This window comes from Muntiacus reevesi, chromosome 5 (genome assembly GCF_963930625.1).
Source record: "Muntiacus reevesi chromosome 5, mMunRee1.1, whole genome shotgun sequence".
NCBI lineage: Eukaryota > Metazoa > Chordata > Mammalia > Artiodactyla > Cervidae > Muntiacus > Muntiacus reevesi.
The window spans coordinates 118,435,125-118,458,989 of NC_089253.1; the positions used below are offsets into that span (position 1 = coordinate 118,435,125).

Genomic DNA, 23,865 nt, shown 5'->3' on the forward strand with positions numbered 1-23,865 from the left:
ATCCGACCAGTCCATCCTAAAGGAAATCAATCCTGAATATTCATTGGAATGACTGATGCTGAAGCTGAAACTCCAATACTTTGCCACCTGATGTGAAGAACTGACTCATTGGAAAAGAACCTGATGCTGGGAAAGATTGAAGGTAGGAGGAGAAGGGGATGACCGAGGATGAGATGGTTGGATGGCACCACCGACTCAATGGATATGAGTTTGAGTAAACTCCAGGAGTTGGTGATGGTCAGGGAAGCCTGGTGTGTGGCAGTCCATGGGGTCGCAAAGAGTCGGACACGACTGAGCGACTGAACTGAAACTGAAAACTGTCATTGGGTTTAGGTTCCACCCTGGTAATCTTGGATGATATATTGAAAGATGCCTAACTTAATCACAACTGAAAAGACCTCTTTTTTTTTCTCCAAATAAGGTCACCTACACAGGTTCAAGGAGTTGGGATGTAGATGTGTGTTCTGAGGGCCACTATTCAACCTCCTCCGTCAACACTGATTTATCCCTTTCATCTAATCCACAGGTGCCATTCAAGTTTGTCCCAGTGATATTTTTTACAGCAAAGGATTCAATCAGGGGTCATATTTTGCATTTTAGTTGTTATAACTCTTTAGTTTTCTTTAGGCTGCAAAATTCTCTAATTTTTCCTTGACTTTCATGACTTTGACATTATCAAAGAGTACTGCCAGTCATTTTGTACCAGAGCTGGCTTATCCTGGATGATGAGTGCTGGTTGTCATGAAGACGCAGTGTTCATGAGTCTTGCAAGCAGGTTGATCTCCTGTTGATACAGCTATCAAGAGATTATTTATACCATGGAAATGCTATAAATCAGAGTTCTGAATGTTCCCCTTATAGAGAGCTGGTTGATAACCATTTACCAGCACACTACTGATAAATGTTCCTTAGTTCGGATTTTTGTTTCCTTATGATTTGATTCAGGCATGTATTTTTGACAGGATCATTACAAATAAATTTATCCCCTTCACACTGTATCCCATCAGATGATGCATGATTTCAGTTTATCCCAGTACTGGGGATATTAAGTAACTTTGTTCATTTGGTTCAGGTGGTGTCTGTCAGGTCTGTCCACTGTAAAATTACTCATTTCACACACACACCCCCACCACTGAAATCAATAAATATTTTGTAGGATCACACTTTTTGTTTCATTTTTTCACTTTCTCATTTTTTCAAATGATCTCAACCATTTTAAAGCCTACAGTTCAGTGGTACTAAGTATTAATACATTCATGGTGTTGTGCAGCTATCACCGTCTTTTGTCTCCAGAACACTTTGCATCTTGCAAACCTGAATCTCTGTACCTATTAAACACTAACTCCCTCTTCTGCCTCCTCTGAGTCTCTGGCAGCCACCATTTTACTTTTCTCTGCGATCTTGACTGCTCTCCGTACCTCATATAAATTTGATTATGCAGTATTTGTCTCTTTGTGACTGACTTACTTCACTTTCACTTAGAACAATGTTCTCAAGGTTTATTCATGTTGTAGCATGTATCAAAACTTCCTTTCTTTTCAAGACAGAATTGTATGTATGTCACAGCTCCGTAATTCAGTTTGCTTATCTGTTATCTGTCCACGGACATTTGGGTGGCTTCCGGGTTCTAGCTGTTGTGAAGAATGCTTCGCTGAGCGTACAGATATCCCTTCAAGACTCTGCTTTCTGAAAATATGGAATCACTGTGTTGTACACCTGAAACTAATATAACATTGTAAGTCAACTATACTTCAATTTAAAAAAGGAAGGAAAGAAAAGAAAGACACTACTTTCAGTTCTTTTGAGTATATAACCAGGACTGGAATTTCTGCATCATGCAGTAGTGCTGTTTTTAATTTTTGAAGGAACCTCCATCTATTTCCCACAGTAGCTGTACCATTCTACATTCTCACCAACAGTGCACAAGAATTCTGATTTCTTCACATCCTGTCAACAGTTGTTATTTTTTGTTTCTGTTTTTGATTTTGGCCATCCTAACAGTTGTGAGGTGACATCTTATGGTTTCAATTTGCTTTCTCTGGTAATTAGTGATGTTGAGCATTTATTACGTAACTCTTGGCTATTTGTATGTCTTCTCTGGGGAAGTGTCTATTAAAGTCCTTGCCCATCTTTGAATCAGGCTGTTTTGTTGCTGTTGAGTAGGGTCGTACTTTGAGACTATATAAATACTGTATTTCTTATTAAATTTTACCCACTAGGTTTAGCATTGATTGATGCTTCTTGGAAAAAGACTACTGTCAGTCAGTTAGTTAGTTCAGTCGCTCAGTCATGTCCGACTCTTTGCAACCCCATGAATCGCAGCACGCCAGGCCTCCCTGTCCATCACAAACTCCCGGAGTTTACTCAAACTCATGCTCATTGAGTCGGTGATGCCATCCAGCCATCTCATCCTCTGTCGTCCCCTTCTCCTCCTGCCCCCAATCCCTCCCAGCATCAGGGTCTTTTCCAATGAGTCAACTCTTCACATGAGGTGGCCAAAGTATTGGAGTTTCAGCTTCAGCATCAGTCCTTCCAATGAACACCCAGGACTGATCTCCTTTAGGATGGACTGGTTGGATCTCCTTGCAATCCAAGGGACTCTCAAGAGTCTTCTCCAACACCACAGTTCAAAAGCATCAATTCTTCGGCACTCAGCTTTCTTCACAGTCCAACTCTCACATCCATACATGACCACTGGAAAAACCATAGCCTTGACCAGACGGACTTTTGTTGGCAAAGTAATGTCTCTGCTTTTTAATATGCTATCCAGGTTGGTCATAACTTTCCTCCCAAGGAGTAAGTGTCTTTTAATTTCATGGCTGCAATCACCATCTGCAGTGATTTTGGAGCCCAAAAAAATAAAGTCTGACACTGTTTCCACTGTCTCTCCATCTACTTCCCCTGAAGTGATGGGACCAGATGCCATGATTTTAGTTTTCTGAATGTTGAGCTTTAAGCCAACTTTTTCATTCTCCTCTTTCACTTTCATCAAGAGGCTCTTTAGTTCCTCTTCACTTTCTGCCAAAAGGCTGGTGTCATCTGCATATCTGAGGTTATTGGTATTTCTCCCGGCACTCTTGATTCCAGCTTGTGCTTCATCCAGCCCAGTGTGTCTCATGATGTACTCTGCATATAAGTTAAATAAGCAGGGTGACAATATACAACCTTGATGTACCCCTTTTCCTTTTTGGAATCAGTCTGTTCCATGTCCAGTTCTAACTGTTGCTTCCTGACCTGCATAGAGGTTTCTCAAGAGGTGGGTCAGGTGATCTGGTATTCCCATCTCTTTCAGAATTTTCCACAGTTTATTTTGATCCACACAGTCAAAGGCTTTGGCATAGTCAGTAAAGCAGAAATAGATATTTTTCTGGAACTCTCTTGCTTTTTCAGTGATCCAGCGGATGTTGGCAATTTGATCTCTGGTTCCTTTGCCTTTTCGAAAACCAGCTTGAACATCTGGAAGTTCACGGTTCACGTATTGCTGAAGCCTGGCTTGGAGAATTTTGAGCATTATTTTACTCCTTGGAAGGAAAGTTATGACCAACCTGGATAGCATATTAAAAAGCAGAGACATTACTTTGCCAACAAAGGTCCGTCTGGTCAAGGCTATGATTTTTCCAGTGGTCATGTATGGATGTGAGAGTTGGACTGTGAAGAAAGCTGAGTGCCGAAGAATTGATGCTTTTGAACTGTGGTGTTGGAGAAGACTCTTGAGAGTCCCTTGGATTGCAAGGAGATCCAACCAGTCCATCCTAAAGGAGATCAGTCCTGGGTGTTCATTGGAAGGACTGATGCTGAAGCTGAAACTCCAATACTTTGGCCACCTCATGCAAAGAGTTGACTCATTGGAAAAGACCCTGATGCTGGGAGGGATTGGGGGCAGGAGGAGAAGGGGATGACAGAGGATGAGATGGCTGGATGGCATCACTGACTTGATGGATATGAGTTTGAGTAAACTCCCGGAGTTTGTGATGGACAGGGAGGTCTGGCGTGCTGCAATTCATGGGATCGCAAAGAGTAGGACACGACTGAGCAACTGAACTGAACTGAGATGAGTGCAGTTGTGTGCTAGTTTGAGCATTCTTTGAGATTGCCTTTCTTTGGGATTGGAATGAAAACTGACCTTTCCAGTCCTGTGGGCACTGCTGAGTTTTCCAAATTTGCTGGCATATTGAGTGCAGCACTTTCAGAGTTTCATCTTTCAGGATTTGAAATAGCTCAACTGGAATTCCATCACCTCCACCAGCTTTGTTCATAGTGATGCTTTCTAAGGCCCACCTGACTTCACATTCCAGGATGTCTGGCTCTAGGTGAGTGTACACACCATCGTGATTATCTGGGTCGTGAAGATCTTTTTTGTACAGTTCTTCTGTGTATTCTTGCTACCTAATGACTACTGTGATGGTTGCCAAATGGTTCCCTGATTTCTTTATTCCTTCTGTATTTATCACTTGGCTTTTTATTGTATGGGAAATCCTTATTCTCTCCCTGCTTATTTACTCATGTATTTATTTATATCATTATGAATTCTTATTATCTGTAATAGCTTATAATCTGTTTTTATCATTACTATTTATTTGAAAGTCCCAATGGTCCTAGATGGTCCTAGATTTGTCTCGTGGGAGCCCTTGAAAAGTTTCTGTGTTCTAATAACATGTCATTATTCTTTGAACAGTTTTTTCCTTATAGGCACAACACCATTTCTCTAAGAAGTCTTGGTTTCTTTTAGTGCAGGATGATATTTAGAAACTAAGATCTGGGTGCTCAGATGACAGAACTAAGAATATATGCACACACATATAGACACATGTATCTATATTTCTATATCTATTTATGTAGATTAAAAGTTATTGATTCATACCAACACCTCCAATTCCAATCAACATCACATGGTTCATTCTAATTTTCTTCCTTTTCATATTTATAACTCCAGAAATGAGAATGTGGCTTTTGTTATCCTCAACGTATACCGCTTATTTGATTAAGGTGATTAATCTGCAGTTGCCTCTGCGCCCTTTATGTGGATGTCTTTCCAGTGTACCTGGGCCCTGACGCCCCATGCCAGGCCACAAGGATGCCCTCCTCATCTGCACTGGGCTGCCCCATCGCAGCCCCCTTGCACACACCTTCCCTGCCTCTCTTAGTTCTGAAGCTCCATGCCAGCCCCAGGTGCCGTGTGGACACCCTCTGCTGCCCACTTGAGCTCTGAAACTTTACACCAGACCACCTCTGCTGCCCCTGTGTGGACACCCTCCCTATCTCAGCCTCAGTATCTCAAGTTAGACAACCACCACTTCTCGACAGAAGCAGTATTTAAGGAAAATCACACAAAGGCTAACTTCTTAGGTTGCGCAGTTATAAAAAAATCTGCCTGCCAATACAGGAGACCCAAGGCACATGAACTTGATTCCTGGGTTGGGAAGATCCTTTGAAGTAGGAAATGGCAACCTGCTCCAGTATTCTTGCCTGGAAAATTCCATGGACAGAGGAGCCTGAACTACAGTTTATGGGGCTGCAAAGAGTTGGATGCTGCTGAGCACACACACAGCACACATCAAAGGCTGTTCGAGGAACTCAGACATGTCTATACCATTGCCTACCCTGCTTCTAGTCTAGCTCTGTCTGCCCTTAGCATGGCCTCACTGATTTGACCTGAGTCAATGACTGTACCTCTCTAGGCTGGTCATCATGAGTGATTTGGGGCCTTGACTTAATAAAATTCAGCTGAGCCAGTTAGATACCTCTTCTTTGGAGGGAATTTAGAGTTGGAAAGTGGAGAGACCAAGAGAATAGGCAATGGGGCTGAAGTCACAGGTACACTGCGGGCTGAGAAGGGGCTGTGACGGCCAGATTGACTCTGTCCCGAGTGAAGCAGAGCTTAATGGGGAGAGCAGGAGTTAGGAGCAGATGCATTGAGGGAAGCAGGTATGACTTAACCATGCTAGCTCTGGGACATCCTAGCTGCAATTCCCTCGAGGCCAGCTGTCTCCCAAGGGAAGGACTAAGACAGAGGTGTGCCCAATGTGGGCCAGTGATTTGGCGCCTCTTCAAAATAATATTCTTTAAATATCATTCATTACATTTAATTATTTAGTGAGTACCAGAAAAGACTAGTTTTCTAATGCTATAAATAAAGGATTTATGATATGCAGTATTATATGGAAGTTCCTGAACAAGACAAGTTCATGGGAAAAATGTTAGATGATTTAAAACCCATAGAATACACTCAGCTCAGTCATATGTTAATTGGAATCTGACTTCAGGCACAAGTCCATTGGCTGTTTTCAGGTAGGTGTTGGTAGTTTTGCTTATAGGTGTATAGACAGGTTGAAAAAAATTCTACAAAAAATGTTCTTGTTTATATATCTATGATTGGATTGATGGTTATTCCTTGGTAGATTCTTAGCATTTTATTTGTTGGGTGAATTTGGGACCCACCAGAACCCTGAAGGCTCCCCCTACCCCAGATACAAAAGCCCCTCAATGTACCCCACTTCTCGATTTTCGAAAAGCTGAAGTCTCCCAGTACTCCCAGAGTTACGAAAGAGCAGGCTCGAGCAGTTAATGATTAGGACAGTAGAGTCCTAATAGTCTCAGTGTCTGACGCATATTCCTGAGCTGTGTTTCAGATACTCTAACTGCCACAAGAGGACATGACATAAGCTGTTCCATCTTGAGCAGCACTGAATCTATGACTAATACAATTCTAAGAACTGGTCTCAAGAGAATGAGATTAACATTATTACTCATAATGATCTACATCTTTTTGGGCATCAAAATAATTATAGCTTGCCCTGCCCGCATTCACATAAGCAGACATTTAAAACTGTCAGCAAAGAGATGCTACAGATCCATGATGGCATCTTGAACTCAGAAAATATGGAGTCCTTTGTCAGCATAAAGAAATTAGAGAAGACAGACCTTCAGTCCTAAACCCATAGAAATGGAATGATGTTTGACAGTGAGTAATTGAAACAGCTCTTTTGCTCCTTTCCTGTTTGCCCATTTCTGTTCCCCTCTAGCCTCAAAAGAACCTAACTATAGGGATGAGGTCACTAGGCAATTTAAACTAACTTCTGAGTTATGCTATCCTGAATGCATACCATGCCCGCCTAACTTGTTGATTTTTTCCTAGATTAAAAGAAGTAAGAATGAAGAATTATGTATTTGAAGAATAACTAGCTCTGTACCCCCAGTAGTCCCCTTAGCTATCCTGCAGGCAGATTATGGGGGCAAGATAACCTCTGAAGAGAGAGAGAGTCAACCAGTCTGCATACAATAGAGAAGGATGCAGAACTCAGCCTCCTGCCTTGATGATTCACTCAGATTCTTTCCCTCCTTTTCCCTTCAAAAACTCTCATGGCTGAGCAGAATCTCTGGAGTTGGTCTCAGGACATGGGTCCACTTTCTCCCAAGATTGTTGGCTTTTCTCATGGAAGTAACTTTCCTTTCTACTGACACTTGTCTCTTAAATTATTGGCCTTTGAGTGGCAAGCTAGCCGAACCCGAGCTCATTAACAAAATGATGGGAAAATTCAAGGCTATATACTGACTATAGAATGTTCATATTCTACGTATGGAATACACATTGCCAAATTGCTTTAGGTACAATGAAAACTGAAGGACAAGACTTTTAAAGATCAATAGTGAAAACCAGTTAAAATAAATAAAAGAACTATATCCTTTCCCACCAGGAGGGTAAGAGTGCCCATCTCACACCCACTTTGTAGAGTTAAATACAGTCCGTAAGAGTTGACAGTGTTGTAGGCAAACAAAAAACCAACTAAACAAGAAAGACACCTTCACCTCTCCATGGTATTTGGTGTTTCAGTCATTTGAATTTATTTGTTAACTTGTGATATTGAGCACAATCTCTGTCCTCCTGAAGTTTGCCATCCTGAGAGATGAAACATTTCACTTTTGCTTGTTATACAGAATCCTCTCCCTTACTTTTCTTTAAAAAAAATTATTCTAACAAAATTCATACCCAACTTGTTGTACAATAAGCAGCTCCAAAGTGAATAAAATGAAAGGTGAAAGCCCCTTTCTTTAAATACAGGTCAACTCACACTACATTTACTGTTCCGTGAACATATGACTCTTATAGTCAATACTCATAAAAATGTACATGGTATTTCACTTCCATTTAGGAACCTGCCCCTAGTGGTAGGTATTTGGGTTTCTTTTGGCGTCTTTATGACCATGAAGAATGCAGTGAGGATCGCTAGCAACCGGGATGTGGGCTTCAGAGCGTAGGTGCCTTGCCTTCCTCTCCTGCTCATGGCTGCAGTCCCAGCATCTGCAGCTATGCCTGGCTCAGTGTGGACCCACCATTCATATTTTTTGATAACTGAATCGACACAGTTGGGAAGTATTTATGCAAGTTTACCTGTAGCATAAATTTGTCAGGTGTAGCATTAATATTTCTCTCCCCAGCCATTCCTCATTTTGAAGTACCTTTGAGTAGATTTCTTCTTTTTAAAATCAAAGCTTTTTTCAAGAAGAAACCTCCCTGGGTCAAGCTCAGCCATCTAAAGCTATCTAATGTCACTAGGTCAAATTCACTTTTCACAGTATAACTTTAAATTCACCTGCTTCAGTGATATACCTTTGTCAGACTTTACAGCATGAAGCTGCGTGCGACATTGATTCACTGTACTTACTTTTAGAAGAGTTTTTTTAATATCTTAATAGGCAATGACATGGAAGAACAGTTCACAGAATAGAAAATATAGATGACCTGTAAACACATGAACATGAAATTCACTCATTAATTACCTGACTTTTATGAAATATCCACCACAGGCCAGGTACTGTTGTAGGGAATAAGGAAATAAGTATAACCAAAAATAGAATGCTACTGCTCTCAAGGGGACAGGGACCTCACATTCCATTCCATGAGTAAACAAAGAAATTCAAATTGTAACCACTGAATGCCTTGTTCCTTTACTTACAGAACTGTCAATTAATGAAAACTTGGTTAACTCTCCAAAGCAGGTGTGAGATGAACACTCATATATATACTCAAGATGGGAATGGAGCATGATGTTCATATTCATTTATATGTGTTTTTATTTTTGTGTATTTAAAAAGTCAGATCTTTTATTTTTCACTTTTATATAAAGCAATTTGGAAATACATACCAATAGCCTTAGAATCAGTTCCATCATTTCACGCAGTAAATCTAGTACTAAGAATTTATCAAGGAAATACTCATCAACCAGGTCACAGATTTATGTGCAAAATTCTTGTTTTAGGGTTTTAAAAATACACTGAGAGTAGCTACGTCCAAGTCCTCCTAAAAACGGAGTTCCCCTGCTGAGCTTATGATTAATCTTTCTACTCAAGCCTTTATCCCCTTTCTTGTCCCACCTTAGTTGCCCTCAGGATTGAGGAGCATCAAAGAAAAGGGGAGATTGACACCAAGTAGGACCCTGTGGGGCATTCCTGGGCACTATGGGCCTTCTATTATCTGTATTATCTATTATCTGTAGAAAAAAAGGCTTTTGTCTCTTAGGCCTTCTCCAAGTTTCAAAGAACAAACTCAAGTAGCTAATGCTTAGGACAAGAGTCACAGGACTCCTATATCCTCCTAAAGGGATATAAGTTATAATCTGATGCTTATCTTTGATTTGCTCTGCAGAAACTATGATCCCCCCCACCCCGACTCAGGTAGAGGATGATGACTACCTGCTGATCACAAGCACATAGACCCAGACTGTTAAAGCTAGAAGGTTGATGATTGAGATCCCAGAAACATCACCCTGTTACCTCACCATCAACCAGTCAGAAGAAGGTCCTCAAGCTAATCTTATGACAGTTTCCCCAACACTGTCTTAAGAAACCCTTGTCTAAAAGTCAATGAAGAGTTTGAGTCTTTTGAGCATGGGCTGCTAGTTCTGCTTGCTTGGTGCCCTGCAATAAACGCTGTACGTTGCTTCCCCGTAACCTGGTGTCGGTAGATTGGCTTTGCTGCGGGACAGTGAGCAGACCTGAGCTTGCTGTTCTTGTTCAGTCGCTCAGTCGTGTCTGACTCTTTGCGACACCATGGACTGCAGCACGCCAGGCTTCCCTTCCTTCACCGTCTCCTGGAACTTGCTCAGATTCATGTCCATTGAATTGATGTTGCCATCCAACCATCTCATCCTCTGTCATCCCCTTCTTCTCCTGTGTTCAATCTCTCCCAGCATCAGAGTCTTTTACAATGAGTCAGCTCTTTGAATCAGGTGGCCAAAGTATTGGAGCTTCAGCTTCAGCATCAGTCCTTCCAATGAATATTCAGAGTTGATTTCCTTTTGGATTGACTGGTTTGATCTCCTACCTGAGTTTGGTTCCATAAGAATAATTGTTCTATATTTATATGTACCTAGAAGTAAATTCTTCAAAATATTGGCATCATTATGGAGGAGTTTTATTCTCAGCTTTGTGCTTCTCTTCATTTTTTCCAATTTTCATACTCTCTGTGTGTGTATGTGTAGCTTTTATAATCACAGAAACATTTTAAAAAAGTGTTAGGGCCATTATTAGTTCCATTATTTTGTGTTCAATTTATGATCTTTTATGAGAGGTTTATTTCAGAATTTGCTTCCTATGATGCTTCCTTCTTTTGAATATAATCTTGTCTATCATTGATTCTGTTTTATTCCTTTTTTGTCAAGAAACTCAAGAGTCAATTTAGAAACTTAAGCACAGAATCTATGCTGAGTCTAATTTTGGCATTTTTATATTCTTCTCTTAAAACCTCATTTTTTACTTGGGTATTTCCAAATAAAGTGTATTTGTTATAAGCCTTTTCAAACTCTTTGGTGAGTGGACATAAAAGCATGGATGATGGTAGAACTCTGCTATTTTCGTCAGGAACAGTACTTGAATGAAAATAATGGTCTAGCAGGGTTAAGGAGCCATGACTACTTAAGTTTTTCCAACCCACCCCTTTCCAGGGAGTAACCAAGGAGTAATGGTCACATGAATAGCATTGTAGTGTTTTCAACCTGCACTAGATTGTCACGGTCGTCAGCAGGGAGTATTCTCCCCCACGTTAAAATCTCCCCGCACCCGTCTCAGGCAGCGGATAGGATACAACACAGAACTCTAATGTCCACTGTGTCAAGTGGCTTCAATCCTCTGGATTCTGTCTGAGCACAATCTCTTGAACTTAGGCAACGATGACCCCTGCAATTTTTAAGTGCAGGTTATTGGTTCTTACTCTGAACTCCTTTCAGTCTTCTTCCAGGCCCGAAGAGGACAAGTCTATACACACACACGCACCTCACCTGGTGTTTCTCCCCACGCCCTTAGACATTGTCCAAACCTGCAGCACTCCCCTCATCATGTAAATACCTACATCTGTATGCAGAAATACTTCCACTCACCTTGGCAATTGTGCGCCCTGAAAATTATTTCTGAGATAATCAGATTTAAGGGTAAAGATTCATCTTTCTTAGAAAAATTAGGACACTTGGGTGAGGGTACCTCATTTTACTGTATTTGCTAGGCTCCTTTGCATCCTAGATCTTGGTTGCCACCCTCCCTGCTTCCCCTTAAGTCATATCCTTACATTAAGAATGAGCCTTTATTTCAGGAAAAAATGGATATCAGAGCTGAAGGCTCTGAGATTAACAGCTGTACATTCTTGTCTTTATGCAAAGCAGAATTTTGCGAATCCAAATCCTGTTAGTTGATCAGTTGAGAAACCTGTTTCTTTTTCTTCTTTGTAATGTAGAATTCTTGAAATAGGTTTAGACCACACAGCCAGTCCACAACCAACAAATGGGTTAAAGTCCAACAAATGACTTCATGCACTGGTTTGAGTTTTCCCAGGAAAGCATTTGTCTTACAGGCTATTTGCCTCTGGCTAGTCAGCTATAACGTCATTGAAATACTACACATATGTATAAAAAATAGTAGGAAACAATGCTGGGAATGAGTAAACAGGGAAAGGAATACACTTGAATAATACTTAGAAAATATATAGGAAGCTGATCTTTTCAAAAGATTTACTTGGAGAATAATGAATAGGTAACTGGAGACATTTTATGGAGCTTCCAAAGAGAGATCTGAGCACTCAGAGGTTATTGACAAGGTTCTTATATGCCTTTTCATGTGTTTTTCATTTTGAATATTTGAAGAAGCCCAGTGTTTTATTTTGTCCAGTTTCATTTCAGAATGGGCCTTAGATTTTTCTTGCTACAGAAGAATCACGATCCCTACCCTTATACTGACCTAGTGCAGTTAACATTTGTACTCTAATTATTGCTAATATTTGTATCACCAATGAAGCCAAAAAATGGAGAAGAAGTAGGGTTTCTAAAGGTAACTTAGCAAAATGAAGTAGGTAAGAATAAAGAGGAAACATTGAAAGGAATCTGGTGAAGACTGAAAAGCCTTTACAGAAGGTGATGTTAAATGGATCCTCATAGGGGAAAGCCAGGGCTGGGGGGGAGGGGGTGTGTGGTTTGTCCATGATTCCCTTGATGGGGCAGGCATAAAGGAAGGGCAGAGAAGCAGTATCCGATGCTGGGTTTCAGCTGTTGTGTGTGTAGGTGACATAGTTATGGGGTTCACAGAATCAGGGAATTCGGAAGTGGAATGACTTTTACTTTTCTAAAATGGAACCTAAGATAACCTTTTTCACTCATGGCTGATAAGCTTTCTCCAGATGTTTTCAAATGCTCTCTGCCTAGTTCAGTGATTTTTGTTTCTCCCGTCATATTGGAGTATTAATCTCCCTGTCTCAGTTTGTTTCACAAATACCATCCAGGTATTTTCTTTCCATTCTTTATCCTACCCCACTGTCCCCTGCTTCACTGCCTGATGTTTCTGACTTCATGATGGACCTTGGATGTGACAGAGATTGGGTCCAGAATGTGTGTGTATGGTGTGAAGTATACGTGTGGGGTGTCCTAGAGGGAACACTGCCTCTAGACTTATATGCATGGGTGATGTAGGGGAGACTGTTGTTTGCCGACACCAGCATCTTTTATAGAAATAGTTAGTTAAGTCACTCAGTCGTGTCCGACTCTTTGCGACCCCGTGGACTGTAGACCACCAGGCTCCTCTGTCCATGGGATTCTCCAGGCAAGAATACTGGAGTGGGTTGCCCCTGATTTTCAGCTGGACACAAAGTCCATCCTGAATAAAGACCATAAATGCAATTAGCTGTAGCAGAAGTGTGTGACATTCAAGTTCTTCTTCTTTGAAAGTGTTCTTCTTTCTCCATTTTCTCTAGTTAGAATTCTGACATGATAATGAGTCATTTTGGACACACAGGTGAGGATAATAATGCCCAGGGATGCTGATTTTGGGATAGAAAGTGCCCAGATGATTCCATGGACAGAACTTCTATTTCAGCTCTGAACTCTTCCTCAGGCCGTTCCATGTTAGAAAAATAAATTTAGATATGTTTAAGCCATTGTAAATTTGGGTTTTTGTGATACTAGCTCAACATATACCCAAACTAGCACGTGGTGAAAAGAGGGAGACTACACAATGTAACTAGATGTTACACATAGATAGAAACTTGAGCAGTAGGTGCTAGAAACGGTGTTGAGTGGTAGATGGATGTGGACAGTAAGGACTTTCCCAGAGGCAATCGTCGTGTCTCTGATGATGCTAAAGAAGTAGCCAAGATTTTAGAGAACATATTGAAAGTGTAGGATTTCTATGTAATGCAATACATGGAAATGCATTGGGGATAAAAACAATTGCTGATTACTGCAATTCAATAAACCACTTACTGCAGTCCCTGGAAAGAATTATTAAAAAGCCATCCCAATGCTCTTTGGCTGACCTCAGGTTTAATCTGAGGTTTAGCATCCCCCTGTTTGTGGGATTCAGATTTTAAGAAGGAAGGATTAAGGAACGCATTTGCTGACTGTCTGAAAGAACATAGCCTGTGTAAATCAACAATACTTCAATTAAAAAAAAAAAGACTATAGTCTAGAGCAGAGAAATTCTTCAATTAGGGTGTGAAAGGAAAGTGCTTGTACTTTGCAGATTCAGACATTTTTCAAAACAAACAGGCTGGATTCTTGGCTATATAAACAACAGACGCAAAGAACAGCAGTCCAGCTAGGTTTCTACCTCCCAGCGTCCACAGAAACCACGAGGTGACATTAGTCATCGGAGAAGACGTGTAGAAAGAGAGGTTATCAGAATTTCATCATGTCCCCAGTCTTCTGTACTAATTCTGTTCCTTCCGAGAATATTTCGGCCGCGTGCATCTTACAGAGAGTTAAACTCACCAGATAGAGCACACCCTTCGTCCAGAGTGGCTGTCTCAGTCAACCAAGATCATAAAAGCCACCTACACCGTGCCCGACCCGTGGGTTTTGGCCGATGCCCGAGGAGGGGCTGGGATGTGCCCAGCACCCTCTCACTCAGTATGCGTCCAGATGCTCTCCCTTCCTTTCAGCGCAGAGAGAGGCTGTGTCTGGGAGGGGTGGGGGAGCCTGTGTTGTCCAGGAGGCACAGGGATGCATATCAATCACTCTGTTTGGCGGGTAGTACAGACACACTGCCCTTTCATCCGATCACCACGCAGGCCTTCCTTTCCTGTCCGTCCGGGAAGTAGGACTCCTTACAATATAGATGCTGTTCTGAGTTACAGTAATAACGCATGTTTGTGAACTGCTCAAGAAATTACAAAGCTTCTAGGTGATTTGTTTTCACATTGCTGGGAGCCACATGCAGATGGCTAGTTTCAGTTCTGGTGTTTGCGTCCCTCTAACTGACTAATGCAACAAATATGTGTGGCAATTCTCTACTGGACCCATAATGAAATGGGCCTCTAACTGATTAATCAACAAATATGTGTGGCAATTCTCTACTGGACCCATAATGAAATGGGCCTAGGAATCCCCAGAGTTGGAAACTCTCTGGCTTTTCCCTGGTGATCCCTTCAAATGCGGTCACCATCAAAAGCACAGGGGGCCTCTCTTGATTTTGCAGCGTTCTCTTTCTGAATATTTCTCTGGACACACTTGCTCCCTACCCTGTTGGTGGATTAAAATGAACTTTTGATGTAGCAAGTTCAGATTTTGGAGAACACCCCCGATATAGGCAGGTCTGTTATAATACGGTTTATTTGTTTTTGTTGTTCATTTTGCCTTGGCTTAACCCACTTACCAGTCAACTGTGTGTTGTTAAAATATTTCACCTCTCAGTCCTCCCTTTGCATCAACTAACTTCACCAACCTACAGCTCTGGGTCATGGAAGAAGCAAAATCTTTGCGATGAGCAAGTCTCTCTCTGAGACTCAGGACAGGCGGCAGCCTTTCGATGACCCTTTGGACTCCGGGTTGTTGATTACAAACCACCTGGCGAGTTCAGGGAAGCTCTCTGAGCTGCTGCTCCCTCTCTCTTACTTCCAGGAACTCTGTAGTCTACCCACTCTGAACAAGTCCTCATCTCTCTCATCTCCCTTGTTCCAAACACTATCTCTTTTTCTCAGCATGCACACTCTTCAGTGAGTTTCCTGACCCAAGGCTCTTATTCATATATCTGCCGGTCCACACATACGGGCGAGCTGTTAATCAGCTTTTGTTTAGTATCAGCCTAAGCATTTCAACTTCTGGTTTCTATTGTGTTACTTCTCGGCATGGAAACGGGCAAAATGCATGTTCACTACAGAACCCTCAACGCCACCATCCCTGGCGCTCGGGCCGCTCCTGCCCTGCGCACCGGCCCCTGGCCCACTCACCGGCTACGGAGGAGACGACCACAATGCTCCCGTTGGTCTGCTTCAGCATGGGCAAGGCGGCCGTGCTCAGGACCACATAACTCAGGAGGTTGACTTCCAGGCTTCTGCGCAAGAGGTGGATGTCATTGCTAAACACACCCAAAGGCGTGTAGTTGATGTGGTTGAGAATGAGCATGTCAAGTCCCCCTGCGAGAGACGGCTGTGGTGAGAGGAACCATCTGAGGGTGATGCCTCCCCTCTCCTCCCCCATCTCAAAAGCCCCCTGGTGACCCCTAGGGCCAAGTCCAGAAGGGGAGAGAGGAGATGCCGTCTCACCCACGAGCTTTCCAGCCTTGGCGACAAATTGTTCTGCGAAGGTCATGTTCTCCATGGTGCCCGCCACGTAGTGCGCTGAGGCCGCCCCCAGCTCCAGGCAGCGGGATACCACCTGCAGGGGCACAGTGGCAACTGGCGTCGGTCTTGGCTGCAGACCTCTGGGGGGACAGTCTCTGGCATAACGGGGGCTTAAATGAGAGGCTGCTCACAGCCCTGAAAAGTGTGTGGACGTGTGTGTCATTAGGGCCAACTGACGCAGCAGTTGTCCTGTTTAAAATACTCTCTGGAACAAGGTCGGGTTATAGATGGATAAATCGTCTTGCTGGAGTTTTAGTCCATGATCTGTGCTCATGAGTCTCTTTGAACAGATGTTTCTGAACACTTGATTGACATGGATGCTCGTTTCCGTGTGGGTAGCCTTAGGTTTGTGCATATTTGTGTGTCCTTGGGTTTGTGAGTCTGAGTATATAAGAGGGCGTGTGTCTGCATGGTGACCAGTTGTGAATTCTTGAGTAGGCACTGGAATGGTGGTGTCCGAGTACATGGCTATGTATCTGTAACTCCATGTGTCACTGTGTGTGAATGGGCATGTCTGTGACCATGCAGAGCCCAAGCACTTGTGTCTAGGCATAGATGCATGAGAAGGAACCTTAAGGCATACTTGGGTATTCCTGTGGGTGTTTGAATCCGTGTGTGTGTGTATCTGTGTCTGAGTGTGCCAGTTCTGTGCGTTGACGTGTATATGCGAGCATATATAGGAATGCATCTGGGCACTTGAGGTACATATGGCTGTCGGCACAGGACCCTCACCTTCTTTAGACTTTCTTCTGACCTCGCTGTCACTACCACATGGGCTCCCATCCTCGCCAGATGATAGGCCATTTCTCTTCCGATTCCCTTGCTGGCCCCCGTGACAATCACTCTCTTTCCTCGAAGCATCTCTGGGAAACCCCAAAAGGCAGTGAGGACCATACATGGCAGCAACATTCCTCTTCCCATTCTCTGCTTAGGTGGAGAGCCTTATCTCAGTGTCTGAAGGTTATGAGCCTGTATCAGCTCATGTCAAGCTGCATAAATCAGTGAAGGGACAGACCCGTCTTTCGTAAACATTTTCTGAAATGGGAGTTTGCTTTGGTGGCTCAAAAGCAAGTCTCCTTGCTGCCCGTTTTGAAAACCCCTATGGACAGAGAGTTTAACTAAAACACTGGCGTTCCAGACATTTCTGGACTCATCCGATTGCTCAATTGAAATAAAATTCAAAAAGTCATCAAAACACATGTGCTCATAGAGATTCCAGGGATTTTCTCTCACTTCTATTTAGTCATCAACTCCAGAATTCTTTCTTATTTCCCACTTATCCACTCCTTCACAGAGCTCAATTATCTGGTGAAGTTGTGAGTTTTGGAATTACCCTCATTCCCCGCCCCCCCCCCTTTTTTTTTTTGCAGGAGATCTGAAATTGCTATCAATTTAATGTGCCAAATAAAACATGGATTATTTAGCAATCTTTTAACTTCCTCACACCCCATAAACAGAAGAACAGCCTTACCTCAGAGTCCCCTCTTGTCCAGCAACTCTGGGGATCAAGAACTCCTTCTGAGCCTCAGAAACACTCCAGCCACCCCTGGGTGTTAAAATCTATTCCTCCAGTCATCCCTGGGTTTTAAAATCTTTTCCTCCAAAATTAAACACATTGGTACTTACCTGGTCTGAATTCCTCATTCGCAGAATAGTAGTAGTAGGCCAAGAAGACCCCCAGAATGGGGAGGAGGTATTTTTTCATAAAAGCCATCAGACAGGGATCTGGCCCGAGGAGCCCTGTGGGACACACAGAGAGAACCTACAGAGCTTTCTACAACCTCCTAGGCAGGCAGCAGCCTCTGAATTGTGACATCAGGGACGGGGGAGGCTGGAGTAGTCTCAGGCGGTGCTAGCCAATTTCCCTGTCAGAGCCGCGATTGGCTTTGGGTGGGATCCCATTCGTCCCTGGCAGCCTGCGTGGTCGATTTCATAATGGACAATGTTTACTCCATTTCATTGAGCAAGAAGAGACTTCCAGATGGCCAGGCTCATGACTGTACAGAACTGGATTCCTGAGCATCCCTACCCCGAGCCCGTCTTCCTCGTAACGCCATTTACGCCAGGAATCAACGGCCTTTCAAAAGTGGTATATCAAAGGCTAGAGAGAAAGCGGGGCTTTCTGAGGGAAGTGTGACTAATAGCAAAGAGAGCCAGAGTCAAGCAAATCTCACTCTCAGCCCCACCTCCCAGTCGGAAGCAATTAAAAATAACAGCACAAAACAGAAAAATAAGCTTAAGGGAAAAAAAGGTGCACATCTTGGAGGGGGGAAAAAGAAGCAAACAAGCCTTATAAACCCCACATTCAAGTTCATGAACAATTATTACAACATCAAAGGAGAATGCACGCCAGCTAGAACCCAGATGGCGGGAAACCCATGACCCGTCAAGACTCTCAGGCAAGTGCAACGGAATGTGCACTTATTACTTTAACAGCGAATCAAGAAGAAATGATGAGTGTCAAGGAAAAAAAGGCACTAAGCTATTAAAGTAGGTCTTTTAAACACTATAGAGTTCCAAAAAAGTGTGGGGAGGACAATAGGAAGAGGGGAACCTGATGTAGAAGAAGAAAGAATGAGCATCGTTGATGCAAAGCTAGCCTGAAAAGCCCACATCCAGTTAAAAATGGATCTGTTAAAAATTGATCTAGTTAACAACCAAAGGACTAGGGGGAGAAACCACTAGTAATTTAGAATTTATCACAGAAATATAGAAATAGCCATGTTGGTATGTCTGTCACGAGGATCAATCCTCAAAGAATTTAGGATATTGTAATTGTTAAGTTTTTCAATTTAAAACCCACTATTGAAACCTTACCCATTACCCTATCACAGAGAAAATCCAGAATTTTGCAAGTTGCCAGTGGAGCCAAGGAAACGAATTTAATATGGCAGTAAGGATGGGTACCAGTGCTTTGAAGGAGGAATGTAGGTTGAGGGTGAAGGATTCACATAAGATTAAGAGAAATTGAATTATGACCCCCAAATATAGTATTTGGAAACACTCACTGAATTTTCACTTCAGAGCAAGGAAAAATAATTTAAGACCCAGAGGAGACAAAATAATTTGTCAACAAAGGCCCACACCTGCTTTCTAGGAAACAGTACAGATCTGAGAACAGTTGAGGGTCAGTTAGTTCATGGAGAACAAAATAGAAAAAATATTTTAAAAATTCAACTGGAAAATTACATTACATAGTGTCAGAACTATAAGATACACACACACATATATGTGTGTGTGTATATATACACACATATATATACATATACATATTTCTTTTCTTGGTCACAGCCCGTGGCATGTGGAATCTTTGTTCCCTGACCAAAGATGGAACCAATGAAGTGTGGAATCTTAACCTCTGGACTGCCAGGAAAGTCCCTGATGAAATAATTTCTCATCAGCAAAATGCATTGATGAAAATGAGGACACTACATAATGGTTGATGACTTTAAATCTTAGCAGTTTGTAAAAGTTTTGGTCTAAGGATCTTTTTTTTTTTTTTTTATCAGAGTACAGTTACTTTACAATATCTTGTTAGTTGATGCGGTACAATGAAGTGAATCAACTGTATGTATACATACATCCCCTCCCTCTTGGACCTCCCTCCCACCACCTCCTCTGCACCCTTTCAGGCCATCACAGAGCCCTGAGCTGGGCTCCCTGTCTATACCGCCGCCCACCAGCCATCTCTTTTACCCATGGTAGTGTATTTATGCCACACCTAATCTCCCAACACACCTCATCCTCCCCTTCTCCCTCTGCGTGCGCATGTACATTCTCTGTGCTTGCATCTCTATCCCTGCCCTGGAATGAGGTTCATCCGTACTATTTTTCTAGATTCCACATGCATGTATCAATATACATTTATTTTTCTTTCTCTGATTTACTTCACTCTGTATGACAGACTCTGTGTCCATCCACATCTCTACCAGTTTTGTTCCTTTTTATGGTAGAGTAATATTCCACAATATATACGTACTGCATCTTCTTTATCCATTCCTCTGTGGATGGACACTTAACATCGTTTCCATGTCCTGGCTATTGTAAATAGTGCTTCTATGAACATTGGGGTATATGTGTCTTTTTGAATTATGGTTTTCTCAGGGTATATGCCCAGTAATGGTATTGCTGGGTCATATGGTAGTTGCATTTTTAGTTTTTTAAGGAACCTCCATACTGTTCTCCATGGTGGTGATATCAGTTTACATTCCTACCGACAGTATAAGAGGGTTCCTTTTCTTCACACCGTGTCCAGCATTTATTGTTTGTACGTAATTTTGGTGGTGGCCATTCTGACAGGTGTGAAGTGGTACCTCATTGTAGTTTTGATTTGTATTTCTCTAATAATTAGTAACACTGAGCATCTTTTCATGTGCCTCTTGGCCATCTGTATGTCTTCTTTGGAGAAATATCTATTTAGACCCTCCCCCCCCATTTTTTGATTGGATTGTTCATTTTTTTGATATTGAACTGCTTGAGTTGTTTGTGTATTTTGGAGATTAATCCTTTATCTGTTGATTCATTTGCAAATGTTTTCTCCCATTCTGAGGGTTGTCTTTTCATCTTGTTTATGGTTTCCTTTGCTGTGAAAAAGCTTTTCAATATAATTAGGTCCTATTTGTTTATTTTTGTTTTTATTTTCATTGCTCTAGGAGGTGGATTAAAAAAGATCTTGCTGTGGTTTGTATCAAACAGTGTTCTGTCCATGTTTCCTCTAAGAGTTTTATAGTGTCCAGCCTATCTGTGGGTCTTTAATCCATTTTGAGTTTATTTTTGTGTATGGTGTTAAGGAGCATTCTAATTTCATTCTTTTACATTTAGTTGTCCACTTTTCCCAGCATCACTTAGGAAGAGAGTGTTTTTTCTCCACTGTATATTCTTGCTTCCTTTGTCCTAGATTAGGTGACCAGAGGTGTGTGGGTTTATCTCTGGGATTTCTATCCTGTCCAGTTGATCTATATTTCTGTTTTTATGCCAATACCATACTGTCTTGATTACTGTAGCTTTGTAGTATAGTCTGAAGTTGGGGATACTGATGCCTCCAGCTTCATTTTTATTTCTCAAGGTTGCTTGGGCAATTTGGGGTCTTTTGTGTTTCCATATAAATTGTAAAATTTTTTGCTGTGATTCTGTGAAAAATGCCATTGGTAATTTGATAGAGATTGCATTGAGTCTGTAGTTTGTTTTGGGTAGTATAGTCATTTTGACAATACTGATTCTTCTCATCTAAGAACTTGGTGTATCTCCCCATCTGTTTGTGTTATCTTTGATTTCTTTCATCAGTGTTTTATAGTTTTATGAGTACAGGTCTTTTGCCTCTTTAGGTAGGTTTTCCTAGGTATTTTATTCTTTTTGTTGAGATGGTAAATGGGATTGTTTCCTTAATTTCTCTTTCTGATCTTTCATTATTTTAGTGTATAAGAATGCAAGAGATTTCTGTGCATTAATTTGTATCCTGAAACTTTACTAAATTCATTAACTAGCTTTAGTAGTTTTTTGGTGGCATCTTTAAGATTTTTATATGTATGGAATCATGTCATCTGCAAACAGTGACAGTTTTACTTCCTTTCCAATTTGGATTTCTTTTATTCTTTTTCTTCTCTGATCACCATGGCTAGGACTTCTAAAACTATGTTGAAAAATAGTGATGAGAGTGGTCATTGTTTCCTTGTTCCTGATCTTAGAGAAAATGCTTTCAGTTTTTCACCATTGAGAATGATGTTTGCTGTGGGTTTGTTATGTACGATCTTTATTATGTTGAAGTAGTTTCCCTCTATGCCTACTTTCTGGAGAGCTTTTTCTTTTTTAAATTATAAATGGGTGTTGAATTTTGTCAAAAGCTTTTTCTGCATCTATTGAGATGATCATAGGTTTTTAGTCTTCAATTTGTTAATATGGTGTATCACACTGATTGATCTGAATATATCGAAAAATTCTTGCATCCATGGGATAAATTCAATTTGATCATGATGTATGATTCTTCTAATGTATTATTGGATTAGGATTGCTAATATTTTGTTGAGGAATTTTGCATCTGTATTCATCAGTGATATTGATCTATACCTTTTTTGAGTGATATCTTTGTCTGGTTTTAGTATCAGAGTGATAGTGGCCTTGTAGAACCAGTTTGGGAGTGTTCCTCCCTCTGCAATTTTTTGGAAGCGTTTGAGAAGTATAGGTGTTACTCTTCTCTAAATGTTTGATAGAATTCACCTGAGAAACCATTGGGTCCTGGACTTTTGTTTGTTGAAAGATTTTATATTACAGTTTTAATTTCATCACTTGTGATTTGTTTATATTTTCTAATTTTTCCTGGTTCAGTCTTTGAAAGTTGTAGCTTTCCAAGAATTTGCCCATTTTTTCCAGATTGTCCATTTCATTGTCATATGGGTACTTATTTAGTCTCTTGTATTTCTCTAGTGTCAGTTGTAATTCCTCCTTTTTCATTTCTAATTTTACTGATTTGAGTCCTCTCTCTTTTTTCCTTGATACTTCTGGTTAAGGCTTATCAATTTTGTTTATCTTCTTAAGAGAACCAACTTTTAGTTTTATTGATCTTTGCTATTGTTTTATTTATTTCTATCTCATTTATTTCCTCTCTGATCTTTATGAATTCTTCTACTGACTTTGGGTTTTGGTTTTTCTTCTTTTTCTAGTTGCTTTATGTGTAAGGTTAGGTTGTGTATTTGAGAGTTTTTTGTTTGTTTCTTGAGGTGAGATTGAATTGCTATATACTTCCCGGCTATAACTGCTTTTGCTGTGTCTCATAGGTTTTGGATCATTGTGTTTTTGTTGTCATTTATTTCTGTGTATTTTTAAAAACTCCTTCTGATTTCTTCAATAATCTCTTGATTATTCATCAGTGCACTGTTTAGCTTCCACATGTTTGTATTTTTTTACACTTCCCACCCCCCCATGATTGCTTTCTAATCTAATAATAAAATAATCTAATCTAAAAGCATTGTGGTTGGAAAAGATGCTTGCTATTAATTCAACTTTTAAAAATTTTCCAGAGTTTGATTTGTGATCCAAGATGTGATCTATCCTGGAAAATTTTCTGTGTGCACTTCAGAAGAAAGTGTATTCTTCTGCTTATAAATATAAGCAGAAGCTTATATAAGCTTATTTATATAAGCTTATAAATGTCTTATAAATATCAGTTAAATCTGGCTGGTCTACTGTGTCCTTTAAAGCTTGGGTTTCCTTATTTATTTCTGTCTGGATGATCTGTCCATTAGTGTAAGTGCAGTGTTAAAATGCACTTTTAGCCCACCATTACTGTGTTAGTGTTGATTTCCCCTTTTATAACTGTTAATATTCACCTTATGTATTGAGGTGCTCCTATGTGAGTACTTAAATATTTATAATTGTTAATTTCTTCTTGGATGTGTCAACTACAAATTGGCACTTGCCATCTACCTCTATACAAGATGCTTCAGCTGAACACCTGATTTTCAACACCTCCTGAAAAGAGTTCAGGTTGGGGAGCAGAAACAGGTACTCCAATTCTCGTATCTCCTCATTATCTAGAAAAGCATGGATGCTGGGAGCCGTTATGGGGTGTCCTGCCCATGACGAGGTCATGAAGAAAGTACCGGGCAGGCAAGGCCGTCCGGGACCCCATCCATGACGAGGTCATGAGGAAAAAACCTGATAGGCAAGGCCGTCTAGGATAAGGGGCCCTCCAGGTTGGCCTCGGCCTCTACCCCACCCTGTATCCTCCCCCCTTTTCTGCTGTTGTTCTTGTTTGCCCTGTTGCAGAGTCTTGTGTT

General features: G+C 41.2%; 2 protein-coding genes across 2 annotated transcripts in view; one reads left to right on the forward strand and one right to left on the reverse strand.

Annotated features, from left to right (window-relative positions):
- Positions 1–23,865, forward strand: part of C5H1orf74 (chromosome 5 C1orf74 homolog) — a 134,983-nt gene that overhangs the window by 61,930 nt on the left and 49,188 nt on the right. The gene's annotated exons all lie outside the window — the stretch shown is intronic.
- HSD11B1 (hydroxysteroid 11-beta dehydrogenase 1) overlaps positions 1–23,865 on the reverse strand; it is a 59,276-nt gene that overhangs the window by 20,046 nt on the left and 15,365 nt on the right. Inside the window, exons 2-5 of the mRNA XM_065936290.1 lie at positions 17,720–17,833; positions 16,826–16,956; positions 16,016–16,127; positions 15,701–15,886 (exon numbers count right to left, since the gene is read on the reverse strand). Of these exons, the coding sequence (XP_065792362.1) occupies positions 15,701–15,886; positions 16,016–16,127; positions 16,826–16,956; positions 17,720–17,807 (517 nt within the window). The 5' untranslated portion in view covers positions 17,808–17,833. The remainder of the gene's footprint in view (positions 1–15,700; positions 15,887–16,015; positions 16,128–16,825; positions 16,957–17,719; positions 17,834–23,865) is intronic.